The sequence below is a fragment of the Heteronotia binoei genome, chromosome 1 (genome assembly GCF_032191835.1).
Source record: "Heteronotia binoei isolate CCM8104 ecotype False Entrance Well chromosome 1, APGP_CSIRO_Hbin_v1, whole genome shotgun sequence".
NCBI classification, from domain to species: Eukaryota; Metazoa; Chordata; class Lepidosauria; order Squamata; family Gekkonidae; genus Heteronotia; species Heteronotia binoei.
Window position 1 is genome coordinate 221,838,153 of NC_083223.1, and position 12,423 is coordinate 221,850,575.

General features: G+C 47.2%; 1 protein-coding gene across 3 annotated transcripts in view; it reads right to left on the reverse strand.

The window, feature by feature from the left end:
• Nucleotides 1-630: 630 nt before the first annotated feature.
• LOC132578161 (phosphofurin acidic cluster sorting protein 2-like) overlaps nt 631-12,423 on the reverse strand; it is a 201,444-nt gene continuing 189,651 nt past the window's right edge. The window contains exons 17-25 of one of the 3 annotated variants that reach the window (XM_060248029.1): nt 10,620-10,730; nt 10,400-10,502; nt 6,210-6,242; nt 5,531-5,573; nt 5,206-5,248; nt 3,555-3,696; nt 2,574-2,797; nt 2,302-2,415; nt 631-871 (exon numbers count right to left, since the gene is read on the reverse strand). In XM_060248029.1, coding sequence (XP_060104012.1) covers nt 756-871; nt 2,302-2,415; nt 2,574-2,797; nt 3,555-3,696; nt 5,206-5,248; nt 5,531-5,573; nt 6,210-6,242; nt 10,400-10,502; nt 10,620-10,730 — 929 coding nt within the window. In that variant the 3' untranslated portion in view covers nt 631-755. Of the gene's footprint in view, nt 872-2,301; nt 2,416-2,573; nt 2,798-3,554; nt 3,697-5,205; nt 5,249-5,530; nt 5,574-6,209; nt 6,243-9,466; nt 9,977-10,399; nt 10,503-10,619; nt 10,731-12,423 lie in introns of those variants that run through there. The other 2 variants (XM_060248037.1, XM_060248047.1) reach the window with 2 other exon arrangements.

Genomic DNA, 12,423 nt, shown 5'->3' on the forward strand with positions numbered 1-12,423 from the left:
AACTAGTAGCTCAGAGACTGCTGCTGGAAAAGACTGCCCACCCACATGCCTTTTTCCTGCCATCTTAGCATCTCTTCCATGGACTCTGGCATGCATTCCAAGCATATGAAACTGAACACCACCAGTCTTGTCACAACAGGGAGAGGCCAAATAGTTCAGCAGAGACAGAGTGAGCCGCTGCTTCATGTATCCAGGAGATGGGATACTGAGGTCCCAGTAGCCCTCTGTGAATTCTGTTCCATGTGACTGCAGAGCAGCACTTGTGGGCAGAGGTCCAGCTTGCCCTGAATGCAACTGGGAGAGCTTGGCTGGGTAACCCTAGAGGAGGGCACTAATACAATATTCCCTACTAGAGCAGTTACAAAATAGCAGCATGTCAAGAAACCCTTTCTTGCCCATGACAGGAGGGGGACAGGGTTCCCAGCCACCACTGGCCCAAGGCCCTTTCCTCCCCTCCTGCCTCCCTCTACTGGAGAAGGCTGCTCTGGCATTCTAGTCTCCAGTTCAGGATGAGAAAGAAGCCTGGTGTGTCTTTCTTTCGTTTCCCTAGGACCCAAGTTCATGTTAAACTAAAATTCAAGGGCGAGACATAAAGCAAATCTGAATGCTCCTTGCCTGGGACAAAGGGATTGAGCCAGATTTGGGCTCTGGCACTGGGCAAGTCAGTCTTCAGCAGAAGCAACGGAGCTGGGTGTTCTCTCCATTCTGTGTGGTTGAGCTCCAGTCCTTCCAAACTGCCCGTTTGCTTTGTTTTATCACACATTCTTTGTGTAGCCAAAGATGCCAACTGGGAAATACTTGACATGTGTTGGCCACTGTGCAGCCAGCTGGAAAAACTTCACATCATTCCACTCCACTCCATCAATACAAACTGTAAGAGAGGGGACAGAAAGGTATTCAGAGGGTGGCAGGAGCAAAGTTGGGACCAAGTGCTCAGTCTCACAGCTGGGGAGCAGCTGCTGGAGGAACCTTTCTGTGTTAAAGCTCTCTGTTGTAGTGGAGAGGGCATTCACCTTAACCAAAAATAGGCCATTTTCTGGAGTATGGTTGGGGGGGGGAGGCTGCTGGGGCTCACAGCCTCACACAAAAAGTGAGGTACACAGTAAAGATAAAACACCAGAAAGCAAAAAAAAAAAAGTGTAAACAAATTAAGACACTGAAGTTATTATAAACAACTGTGTTTTGCATTATTTATAACAAAATTAGTTTTTGACAATAAATATACAAAGCAATAATTTATAATAGAGTATCATCAACATGGGGAATACTACAAAATCTATAACCAATTATAGATTGGAATTCACTGCCACAGGAGGTGGCGGCGACCACAAGCATGGCCACCTTCAAGAGGGGTTTAGATAAAAATATGGAGCAGAGGTCCATCAGTGGCTATTAGCCACAGAGTGTGTGTGTGTGTATATATATATATATATATATATATATATATATATATAATTTTTTTGGGCCACTGTGTGACACAGAGTGTTGGACTGGATGGGCCATTGGCCTGATCCAACATGGCTTCTCTTATGTTCTTAAAACAGGTTTGAGAATGTTAAGATCATTCACAAAATTAGAGTTTGTTTAAATAAATCATAGTCCATTAAACTTGTTTCCCAGAGTTGGTTTTAAGTCACATTGCTAAGCAGTTCCAAATTTGAAAAAGCTTTGGCAAAATGGTGATTTCCATAGGTAGTTCACCCATTTGCTGGGACTGTGCTTGGAAACATGTTACTTGTGATCTCTGACAAGTTCTTCAGGATGAAGACTGAATGTGCGTTTTCCTTTACAGTAGTGGGATCTCTGGGAAACAGGTTTTAGGGACTATGGGAGGGCTTCTAGTGTCCTGGCCTCGTTGATGGACCTCCTGATGGAACCTGGGTTTTTGTGGCCACTGTGTGACACAGAGTGTTGGACTGGATGGGCCACTGGCCTGATCCGACATGGCTTCTCTTATGTTCTCATAGATTTATTTAAACTGACTGTGACTTTATAAACTATCTTAATGAACATTCTCATACCAGTTTTGGTTACAAATTTTGTAGTTTCCCCCCTATTGATGATATTCTATTATGAATTATTGCTTTTTATATTTATTGTCAAAAACTAATTAATTCATATATAAATAATACACAGTTGGTATTGGAATATAAAAATTTTATTGTTCATAATAAATTTAGTGTCTTAATTTGTTTACACAGGTTTTGTTGGTTTTTTGGGAAGGGACCACAGTCTGGCAAGGTGATCAGGGAAAGGACCACAGCTAGCTGTGAGAGGCCCTGAATGGGGGAAGCTGCTTACCACGCAGCATGGTGTTTTGGTGCTTGGCTGTGCAGATCAGACGTGTGATCCCCTCTATCACTTGGCTTTTGGGTTCCAAGTCCTTCTCTTTCGGTTTCTTGCTCAGAAACATCACTGCCAAGGACAATACAATAGATGTTATAGCAGAAGCATGGCAAGACAACAGGTGAAGCAGTATTTCTCAGAATATGCAGAGCAGGCCACAGATTTGCCCATGGAAGGGGGAAAAAGCTATGAATGGACAAAAGAGGACTGGTGCTGCAGTCTGGTACCTTTCTTGTTCTTCTCCTTGGTGACCACGGTCATGGCCATAGTGTTGGGCGGGGCCAGCTCGCCGGGGCTGGGGATGCGGCTGACCTGGAGGGAGCGGAAATTGCTTTTCAGGGTGTTCTTGATGCCTGTCTCCCGCTTGTCAGCCTCTTTTCTTTTTTCTGGCCCCTGAGCTGTCCAGTAATCAACCTGTAGACCCATCACCTCCACACCAGGACTCAGAGAGCTGGAGGAAGAAAAAAAATGTTATGACAACTCTGAGCCAAGACATAATCAGCAGGATGATATGTGGTGCAGCCCTTGAAGGAATGAACCACTTCCAACGGCAAGGGATAAAAATTGCCCAACTATAGAAAGATAGGAATTCAGAGACTGGTTCTAATTTAATATTCATTCTGACATGCTATTTTTTTTGCAGAATTTTTAATATAGTGTCAGCGTCCAAACATGTAAAACTGTGTCTCCTTACAGTCTGCATTAACTTTAGTGCAAACTCCACATCTGAGCAGCCATCTCTACAACTCGCACGACCATCCTCCATTCCCACAACAATCATAACACAAGAAAAGCCCTGCTAGTGGTCCATCTAGTCCAGCATCTTGTCTCACACAATGGCCAACCAGTCCTTTCGGACAGCCAACAGCAGGGCTGGGAGGCCAAGGCCTTCCCCTGATGCTGCCATGAAAGCATTTGTCTTCAGCTTCCATGCTGAATTCCTCTCTAGCAGTCCATGCACAAATGCTGCCAGTGAAATTTCCAAGCCTAATGTTTGGCAGCACCACAGCCTGACTGCACAGACGGTCCTGCTGTCATCCTGCTCTGGGTTCTCTCCCTGTGCCAGGGGAATGGGCTGTCTTTCTGAACCCAGCTGGCTTCTCTCATTGTTATTTATCCTACTCAACATGCTAGCTGAGTGACTCACAGAAGATTAAACAGTGATCAGGCCAGAATTCCCACTGCAGTTGTAGATGAGAGGTGCTTACCCTGCTCCCGAAAGCCCACTGCTCACCGACGGGGAGGGCGGTGGGGTACCCACTACCTCCTTGGTATAGGGGACCCCTCCCCCAGATGGAGAGGATGAGCTAAGTAGCGAGGTGGTGCAGATGGTAGCGTCATCAGAATCAACTACAGGAAAAGCAAAATAAACACACCGGTTGCAATGAGGAGGTTCTCACTTCTCAGCACCTATGCATCAGGATGGTCCTTGACTGACTGTTGTAGGATGCAAGTGACCATGCCTTACAGCAGAGTCTCTTGAAGCATGCCAGGAGCCACTCTTGCTGGAGGCACCCACTCCTGGTGGGGAAGAAGTGAGCTCCCTTTTTTAACTCTTCCCACAATGGATGGATTCAGGCAACAGGAGTGCCAGCCTGTCCTCCCTTCTTCTCCAGACAACAATACCCCTTGCAATCACAGATGACACTGTGAGTCCCCAGGGCAACCCTCTGTTTTCACAAGCATTCTGAGCTCTTTGTTTCCTGGCAGCCTTCTCTCCAGGGATGTACCAATGCACGAGAAGCACACACTGCACACAGCTAAAAGAGGAAGCACCACTTTGGTCACACCTTCCTCAGAATTTTACAGGTAAATGAGCTAGTGCCACTCTTTCTGACTGGAATTTGAGGGAAAATATCCCAATCAGTCGTTTTCCCATCTTCAGTGTAACAAGGTCTGAGAGGCTTCAGTGTCCTTGTGGGCATTTGTCATCTGTGCACAGAATGCCTTGAAATGTGTAAATGTTTTATGACCTTTGCATGATGGGCTCTCTGAAGGTACTTAGATATCTATTTAAAGCATTTCTGCCCTGACCTTTCCATTGTCAAGATAAAAAACTAAAATACGTATCAGATTTCTGAGATGAAATGTCTACTATAGCCACTTTACAGAGCCCTAGTTTGTCTGACATAATTTCAGCCTTCTAGGGCCTGCCTCACATTGGGGGTCCGCTGAAATCTGCAGCCAGTGTGGTACAGGGGCTAGAGTGCCTGACTAGGATCTGGGAGACCCAGGTTTGAATTCCCACTCATAACGGGGAAGCTTGCTGGGTGACCTTGGGCCAGCCACACTCAGCTTAACCAACACTGTGTTTGATAGTTGTTCATATATGATGGAATTGGTCCTGAACCTGCTCTCAGGAAGGGCAGGATAGAAATCTAATAAAATAAATAAATCTCATGTTGTTTCTGTGAGGGTAAAACAGAGGAGAAGAGAATGCTAGAAGTACTTTGAGTCTCCACTGGGAAGAAAGGCAGGGTGTAAATAAAGGAATTTTTAAAAAAGATTGTGGGGCCCTAGGTTGGCTAGTGACCACTTCCAAATGGGCCTTCTCTGTAGCAGTCTGCAAGCTGTGGAACCAGTTGCCAGATGAGGTACTCCAGGCCAGAGATCTTTGCCCATTTAAATGGAGCACAACATCCTGTTTAGTCAGACAGACATTTTTTTCTGGCTTGTTAATGTGCTTTCATGTTCTGATTGCTGCACAGTCCGCTGCTTTCATCTTTCCTGTTTTGCATTTTGTTTGATTTTATTCATTTTGTGGAGAGCTCTCACTACCGAAAGGCCAATTATGTGAGAGAGGGGAGAACAAAGGGAGGACGACGTGGCAGGAGCCTGGAGGGCCCAGCTGCTGCTCACCTGAAGTGCTGAAGGACTGCTCCACGAGCCCCACCTTCACCACCTGCCAAAGAAGACAGGAGAAAGGAAAAACTGCATCACAGTTAAGCCAAGGGTCGTCTTTCAGTGCCCTCCCTTTAATTTTCAACCCAGCAATGGAAACAGCACCTCTTAAAGGCTGTGCTTTGGCTTCTTTCTGTCCTTTTCAGCCTCCTCCTGAGAGTATCTCAGGACTGGTACTCCAAGTGGAGAAGGAACCCAGAGAGTTCTCCTTGTACTTATTTACAGTTCCCACCCCTGATAATACTGAGGTGATCTCCACATCTGCATCCCTGACAATACTCACCCCAACAAATGGCACAAATTTCTGGCAGGAATCCTCATCCGGGCTGCAAATGGAACACAGGCATTTAAAGGTTAAGAGAACTCTGCCTGCGAAGGCAACCATGAAGCATGGCTCATGCACACAACTTCACCTCCCAGAACCCCTTGCATTTCACATCACCAAGAGCTTTCCACTCTGCAAGGGAGCAGCTCCACCCCTACCAAGGTGCCCTTTGATGCAAGCAGAAAAGGCCAGGCTTTTTGCTGGCGTTGGTTGCAGATGTCCCAGCAAAAGCCTGACATTATAAACAAACAGTGATTGCAGAGCCAAGCAATGAGAGTTCTTCCTCTTGGGAGGTGGGAGCAGGGAGGAAAAGGGGAAAGAAGCAGGCCCAGTTCTTCTGACTCACATAACACAGCAGCCCTCCCTCAAACACTGGAGTACAGGATCACACCGTAGGGGCGGGGAGGACAAGAGGAGTCAGATGCAGCTCAAAAAGGGAATTCCCTCCCCCTTTCTTCTCCCCCTCCCACCCACTCTATTTCCACAGCAGGGAATTCACACATGCAAGCCAGAAGCAGCCAGCAGCCCTTGCCTCACACAAAGGCAGGCAGGAAGGGAATCGGTTCTGTCCCTAGACAAAGTGATGAGATGGACAGACACGGAGAAGGCAACACTGCAGCAAGCCACAGTCCAATACCTGATATAAAAATCAAAATAGAGGCTTCTTTTCCTTGAATGCCAAAAAAACCAAGAAGAGGAAGAAGCATAAGCACTGCTGGAACACAAGCGGTTAAGACAGCAGCTCTGGAAGACACCACACAGTGTCCAGCTCAGCCAGCAAGGAGGCCAGGGCAACCAATGTTGCTTACTTCTCAACAGAGGAAGGAATGGGCTGCACTGGCTCTTGCAGCAGCTGCTAGGAGGCCAAATAGTCTCCTGAGCAGATCTGTGCAGAAAGAGGGCTCCAAAATCCTTGAAAACAACTGGACTTCTCTTGCTGTATCCAAGCAGTGGCTTTTTGAAGCTCTTACTTCTATACTTGCAAACTAAGCCAGAAGTGCAGAAAGACAGCGAAAAGCTTGCAAAACACAGGGGCCTTTTGTGTTTGCATGCATCTGTGTGTGTGAATGCTTATGTTGCCACCTTAGCAATGGAGGCTCTACTGTCTTCTCCACAAGAGCCTGGAGACTGATACCAATTATGCCATTTGGATCAATTACAAATGCATCTGTGAAATATTCTGGCCACAATATAGGAATCAAAAGGTTCTGCCTGCCATGCCAGGGATCCCTGGGCACTGGCACTAGCCCCCTTTTACCTGTGCAGGAACCCAGCCAGCAGGGAGCACTGGGGACAATGCCCCCTATAGATTCAGCAGCACCCCCATCCAATCTTCCCTTTCAAAAGAAGTGCTGCTTTGGGGGTGCTGCAGCTTCTATACGGGGCACTGTCCCAGTGCCCCCCTCCTGGCTATTGCCCTGACCCTGTGGAAGATTCTTGTCCACATTCTATGGCATGTGCTCAGTCTATCAAGGGCACTGATTAGGCCTTGTTGAGTCTTATCATCAACCCATGTGAACAAAATCTACACCCAGCACTGCACACAGTGCTCTCCTATGTTTGCATGTTATGGCAGGCATGTTCCTTTTCAATGGAATTTTGTCTGTCATTATTAGCCATAGCACTGAGGAACTCCAGAAGTCCTGGAAGACAGCTCTGAAAACCACTGTAGTTGCATGAAGATCAATTGCCAGTGAAGTGCACTCTACAGCTGAAGAAGCCATCTGTCTACTTTTCTGCAATCACTTAGACAAATGGAAGGGGTGATTTCTGATTTTTAAGGGGGGAAACGGTGTCAAAGACCATTTTTAGTTTTAGACCTTTGACGTCATGCATACTGTTCCATAGATTCTTCATGTGGACACAACGTTGTTGACTTTGTTTTAAAGTCATTGATTTAAATATGTTGCTATGATATTGCACAGTATTATCCGTCTCTCTCTCTCCCATGACTCCTCCAAGACATGGAATCTGTGCAGCCAGAGAGCCCTCTTGCTTGAAACTCAACTGCTTTCAGAAGCCCAAAGCCTTCATGGAGCAACAAGGACCAGCCTGAGACATTCGGATATCCCAAAGCATCTGCAGTGTACTATCCTAAGACATGTGCCCCACAATTTTGCAGAAAGCACTGCAGGCACAGTCTTCTGATCAGGCGCTGCTTCCCTGGCATGCCCAAGAGTATCACCTGTGGTGCTGATGCTGTTAGGTCAACTCTGAGTGCAGTGAGTTCATGCAGAAGCCAAAGACATGCTAACCCAGAGCGCTCAGCTCCCTCTCTCAAGAAAGCTCATTTCTGAACTGCAGATTTTTGACACAGGCACCTGTGGGTCTGCTTGGACAACCCCTGGCTGTGCGAGGAGGCTGTAGGGAAAGCCTGTTCATGTTTGCTCCCCCAAGCTGGTGTCAAGCTTGTCGAGAGCATACATAGCTACATGCAGCATGAGGGTTTTGGGTGCACTGCAAGGCAATTCGAGGCTGGGTGAGTGGGCGTCAACATGGCAAATGAGGTTCAGGGTGGCCAAGTGCAAGTGCTAGGCTGGGAATTATTAGGAAGGGAATTGAAAACGAATCAGCCAGTATCATAATGCCCCTGTATAAATCGATGGTGTGCCCTCATTTGGAGTACTGTGTACAATTCTGGTCACCACACCTCAAAAAAGATATTATAGCATTGGAAAAAGTTCAGAAAAGGAGATGATGATGATGATATTGGATTTATATCCCACCCTCCACTCTGAAGAGTCTCAGAGCGGCTCACAATCTCCTTTACCTTCCTCCCCCACAACAGACACCCTGTGAGGTGGGTGGGGCTGCAGAGGGCTCTCACAGCAGCTGCCCTTTCAAGGACAACTTCTGCCAGAGCTATGGCTGACCCAAGGCCATGCTAGCAGGTGTAAGTGAAGGAGTGGGGAATCAAACCCAGTTCTCCCAGATAAGAGTCCGCACACTTAACCACTACACCAAACTGGCTCTAGGGCAACTAGAATTATTAAAGGGTTGGGACACTTTCCCTATGAAAAAAGGTTAAAACGCTTGGGGCTCTTTAGCTTGGAGAAACGTCAACTGGGGTGACATGACAGAGATTTACAAGATTATGCATGGGATAGAGAAGGCAGAGAAGTATTCTCTCCCTTTCTCACAATATGAGAACTCATGGGCACTCAATGAAATTGCTGAGCAGTCAGGTTAGAATGGATAAAAGGAAGTACTTCTTTGATCAAAGGCTGATTAATACATGGAATTCACTGCCACAGAAGGTGGCAGTGGCTACAAGCATAGCAAGCTTCAAGAGGGGATTGGATAAGTATATGGAGCAGAGGTATAAGTATATGGAGCAGTGGCTATTAGCCACAGTGTATTGTTGGAACTCTCTGTCTGGGGCAAGTGATACTCCGTATTCTTGGCGCTTGGGAGGGACAACAGTAGGAGGACTTCTAGTGTCCTGGCCCCACGATGGACCTCCTGATGGCACCTGGGGTTTTTGACCACTGTGTTACATAGAGTGTTGGACTGGATGGGTCCTTGGCCTGATCCAATATGGCTTCTCTTATGTTCTTAATTGTCTTGTAAAGCAATGCTTGTGGTGACATGCCAAAAACCACAGGTTGTGCACAAGGTGAGCCCGCCAAAGGCTTTCCATGTAGCTCCCATGTCCCCCCACCCCCCCGCAGGTGCTTGTGTCAACCGGTCACCTGGAAGCAGCTGCCAGGCCTAACCCTATAGTCACGTCCCTTGTCTCTTCCTCCTTCCACAATATGGCTGTCAATGGCTGCTTCATGCAACTGCTGTTCCAGCAAAAGGGCTCTTCTGTTGCTCTGCTTATCAGCACAGGCCAGTAGCAGTCACATTTGTTTCAGGAGGCCTTAAACATCACAGGCCAGGAGTGGGCGAGGGGCTCCTGAGCCAGCCTGCCTTGTTAGAACGGACTCCTTTGACCTGGCCTGAGCTGGCAGCCCTTCTGAACAGACAGCAGGTCTGCTTACAGACTTCCCTTTGCCAACTGCCATTCCCTGCCACAGGCTTGAACTGCTCACTTCAGTGGCAAGTCAAACTAAGCAGTGAACTGGCTGGAGGGGAGCCCAGGAGGCATCAACAGTTGTGTATCACCTGGTGCCCATTTTGTTGCCACTTAGGCCCAAAACCCCAGATGGTGGAATGAAAGCTCCTGTTTTACAACTGTGCAATGGGGAACTATGTCTAGAACTTGGAAGCCTCTCCCTGGATTGGGCATGGGAAACTTCAGCCAGGGATCCATCCCAGCAGAAAAGCAGGTACTCTCCCCTCCTTCCCCAGACACCCCTGCAGTGAATGCAGCAAGCCAGCCGTACGTACTGCGTGCCGATCCCTGTTGGCTGTAGGGGCAAGCAGAGAACAGCAGGGAGTGAAGTACCCCACACACCTGAACTGTGGCAGAAGGAAGCACAGAAACAGCACTTGCAATTCCTAAAGTCACCATTTGGACGTACCCTTATGCCGGCACAAAACTCTCTTCTCCCCACAAGGAGAGAAGAATTGCCCATCCGTTGCACCCTGCTGTCCTGTGCTTCAGGGGAGATTCAGACAAACCAGAGCCACACAGTAGCCCACTTTCAAGGTTACCAAGTGGCCTGATAAATGCATGGAGCAGCAACAGTCTGTAGCCTCTAGCCCCTCTGCCTGCCTGTCTCACTGCCCAACCCCTTTGGGGAATTGCTGGGAGCAACGAGAGACCGTGCTGCAGAGGTCCAGCACAGATTCATGAGGGGTATGGTGTGGGTCCAAGTGGCCACAACTTTTGCTAAGCTGGGGGTGGGGGATGTAGAAGAGGAAGATTGCATGCCCCCTTACCTCTTCTGCTTGTAGGTCAACATGGCTTCAGAAATGGGCAGCTGGTGGGACAGGCTGGCACCCGCAATGAACTGGGCAACTCGGCCAGGGACATCCGCAGTGTCTGGAGGGAGACAACGAGAAGTATTAGAGGAAGCAGAGTTGGCAAAGCCCTCAGGGTTCTTTTCCACCGTTGCTTTCCCATGCTGCTAGTGCTCCTGCCTGTCTTCTGAGCTATTACCTGAGCTAGGGGGCTCAGCTCTGCTGAAAAGCTCCCTCCACGCGGTGTCCAGGAACAAAGTGCTGTACCTGTTGTCCACAGAACCAAGGTACTTGGCCAAGGGGTGGGAACCTGGGAATGACACAGAGGAAATGGAGGCATTAAAAAGAGAGAGATAGAGATAGAAAGAGACTGGAGAACATAGGCAAGGCCAAACTTCCATTGTGTCTGTGACCCACAGCCATGTCCTACTTTAGTTAGTCTGTCTTGGCTTCTCTAGCCCAGGTTTTCTTTTTTATTCTTGGAAAAGCTGACAAGACAGTTCTGATTCCACAATAGCCATTTAAGTTTAGCACTGCCATGATTCATTCACTTCAGTGATGATGTGGTCAACACATTGTGTTCCAATATCTTTGGTGTGTTTCCACCTTCTCTTAAGATCTGTAGCAATTTTCTCTCCGATTTGTGGCACTTCTATAGAACCAGAAACAACTGCAGCACTAGCACAATAGCAAAGCACTGCTAAAGCTCCCCAGGTCTACTGTCCCTTTAAAATGTCATCTTTTCCATCTCCTTCTTGCTTGTTTTTTCTTCTTTCCTACAACTGCTGGCCCCTCTTGTGGCTTTCATAAATGAATCCAAAACTAGCTGGGAGGGGGATGAATCATGTAGGGGTTTTTTTTGTACTTTTTAGTCAAGCAAAGCCACTGCTATACTCACTCCCCACGGTGATTCTTATTTCATAGTGTTATCATTCCAATCAAGCTTTAAAAAAGACATGATCAGTAATTGAGTTTGCTACAAAGTAAAAACACTTAGGATTGCCACTCCTCAAGGAACAGGAGCTGAGAATTAACCATGTATTCATGAGTGCTGGGAGAGAAATAGCCAGTCAGGGAAGAACAGGAAATAATTAACCGGCAAAAAACAAAGTGAAACCTTTGCTAAAAGGTAGTTGCTTCTATGTAGATCTGTCGAAAAGTCTTGCCTGTGGGGATGGACTTTTATGGGGAATGTAGCTCCCACAAGTTGGTTAATGGTAAGGGAGGGGAATCCCTTCTCCCCAGCAGCTCCATCATTTATTTATTTATTTCCTTACTAGAGTTATACTCTGCCTTTCTCCCTTGGGAACCTGAAGCAGCTTAACATTGTTCTCCTCGCGTCCATTTTATCCTCACAATAATCATGTGAAGCAGATTAGGATGAGAGTGTGTGAGGTAGATTAGGCTGACTGCTTGTGACTGGGCCAGGGTCATCCAGTTAGTTGGCTCCATCTACCCCCTCCTGTTTCCCTCATGGCACTTGCCCTGTGTCCCTGCTGTCTCCATCTCCCTTCCTCCATCTCAGTCTTTCTTCCTGCCTACCCTTCACTGTTTTGCTTTTGTCTCCCCCTGTCCATTACCCTCAAATCTTTTCTTGTCTCTGTGGCAGAAGTCTATTCATTGCTTTGGTTTCTTCTTGGCAATTCAAAATGGCATCAGAAATCCTAGCAATCGGTTTTTGTGAGATCCCATTGCAATGTCTGTGCACATGACAAAGTTGCATGTCTGGGTTTTTAAAGGTTTTTTTACCCACCCAACTGGGGGGATGGGATGTCTGCTGCCCTGGGGGGTTTCCCTGGGTTTGCAGAAATATGTATCTCTGCCCTGGGTAACTTTTTTGATCAACATAACGAGGCCACCCATCACTATTAGGTATAACACCAAATTTTAAGTGGAACCCTTGCCTTGAGCATATTTTTTGTTCTAAAATAAATCATTATAAAGAAAATAAGTTCCATTCACAGCTAAATATGGAAAAGGCACAAAAATGCACAAAAAAATGA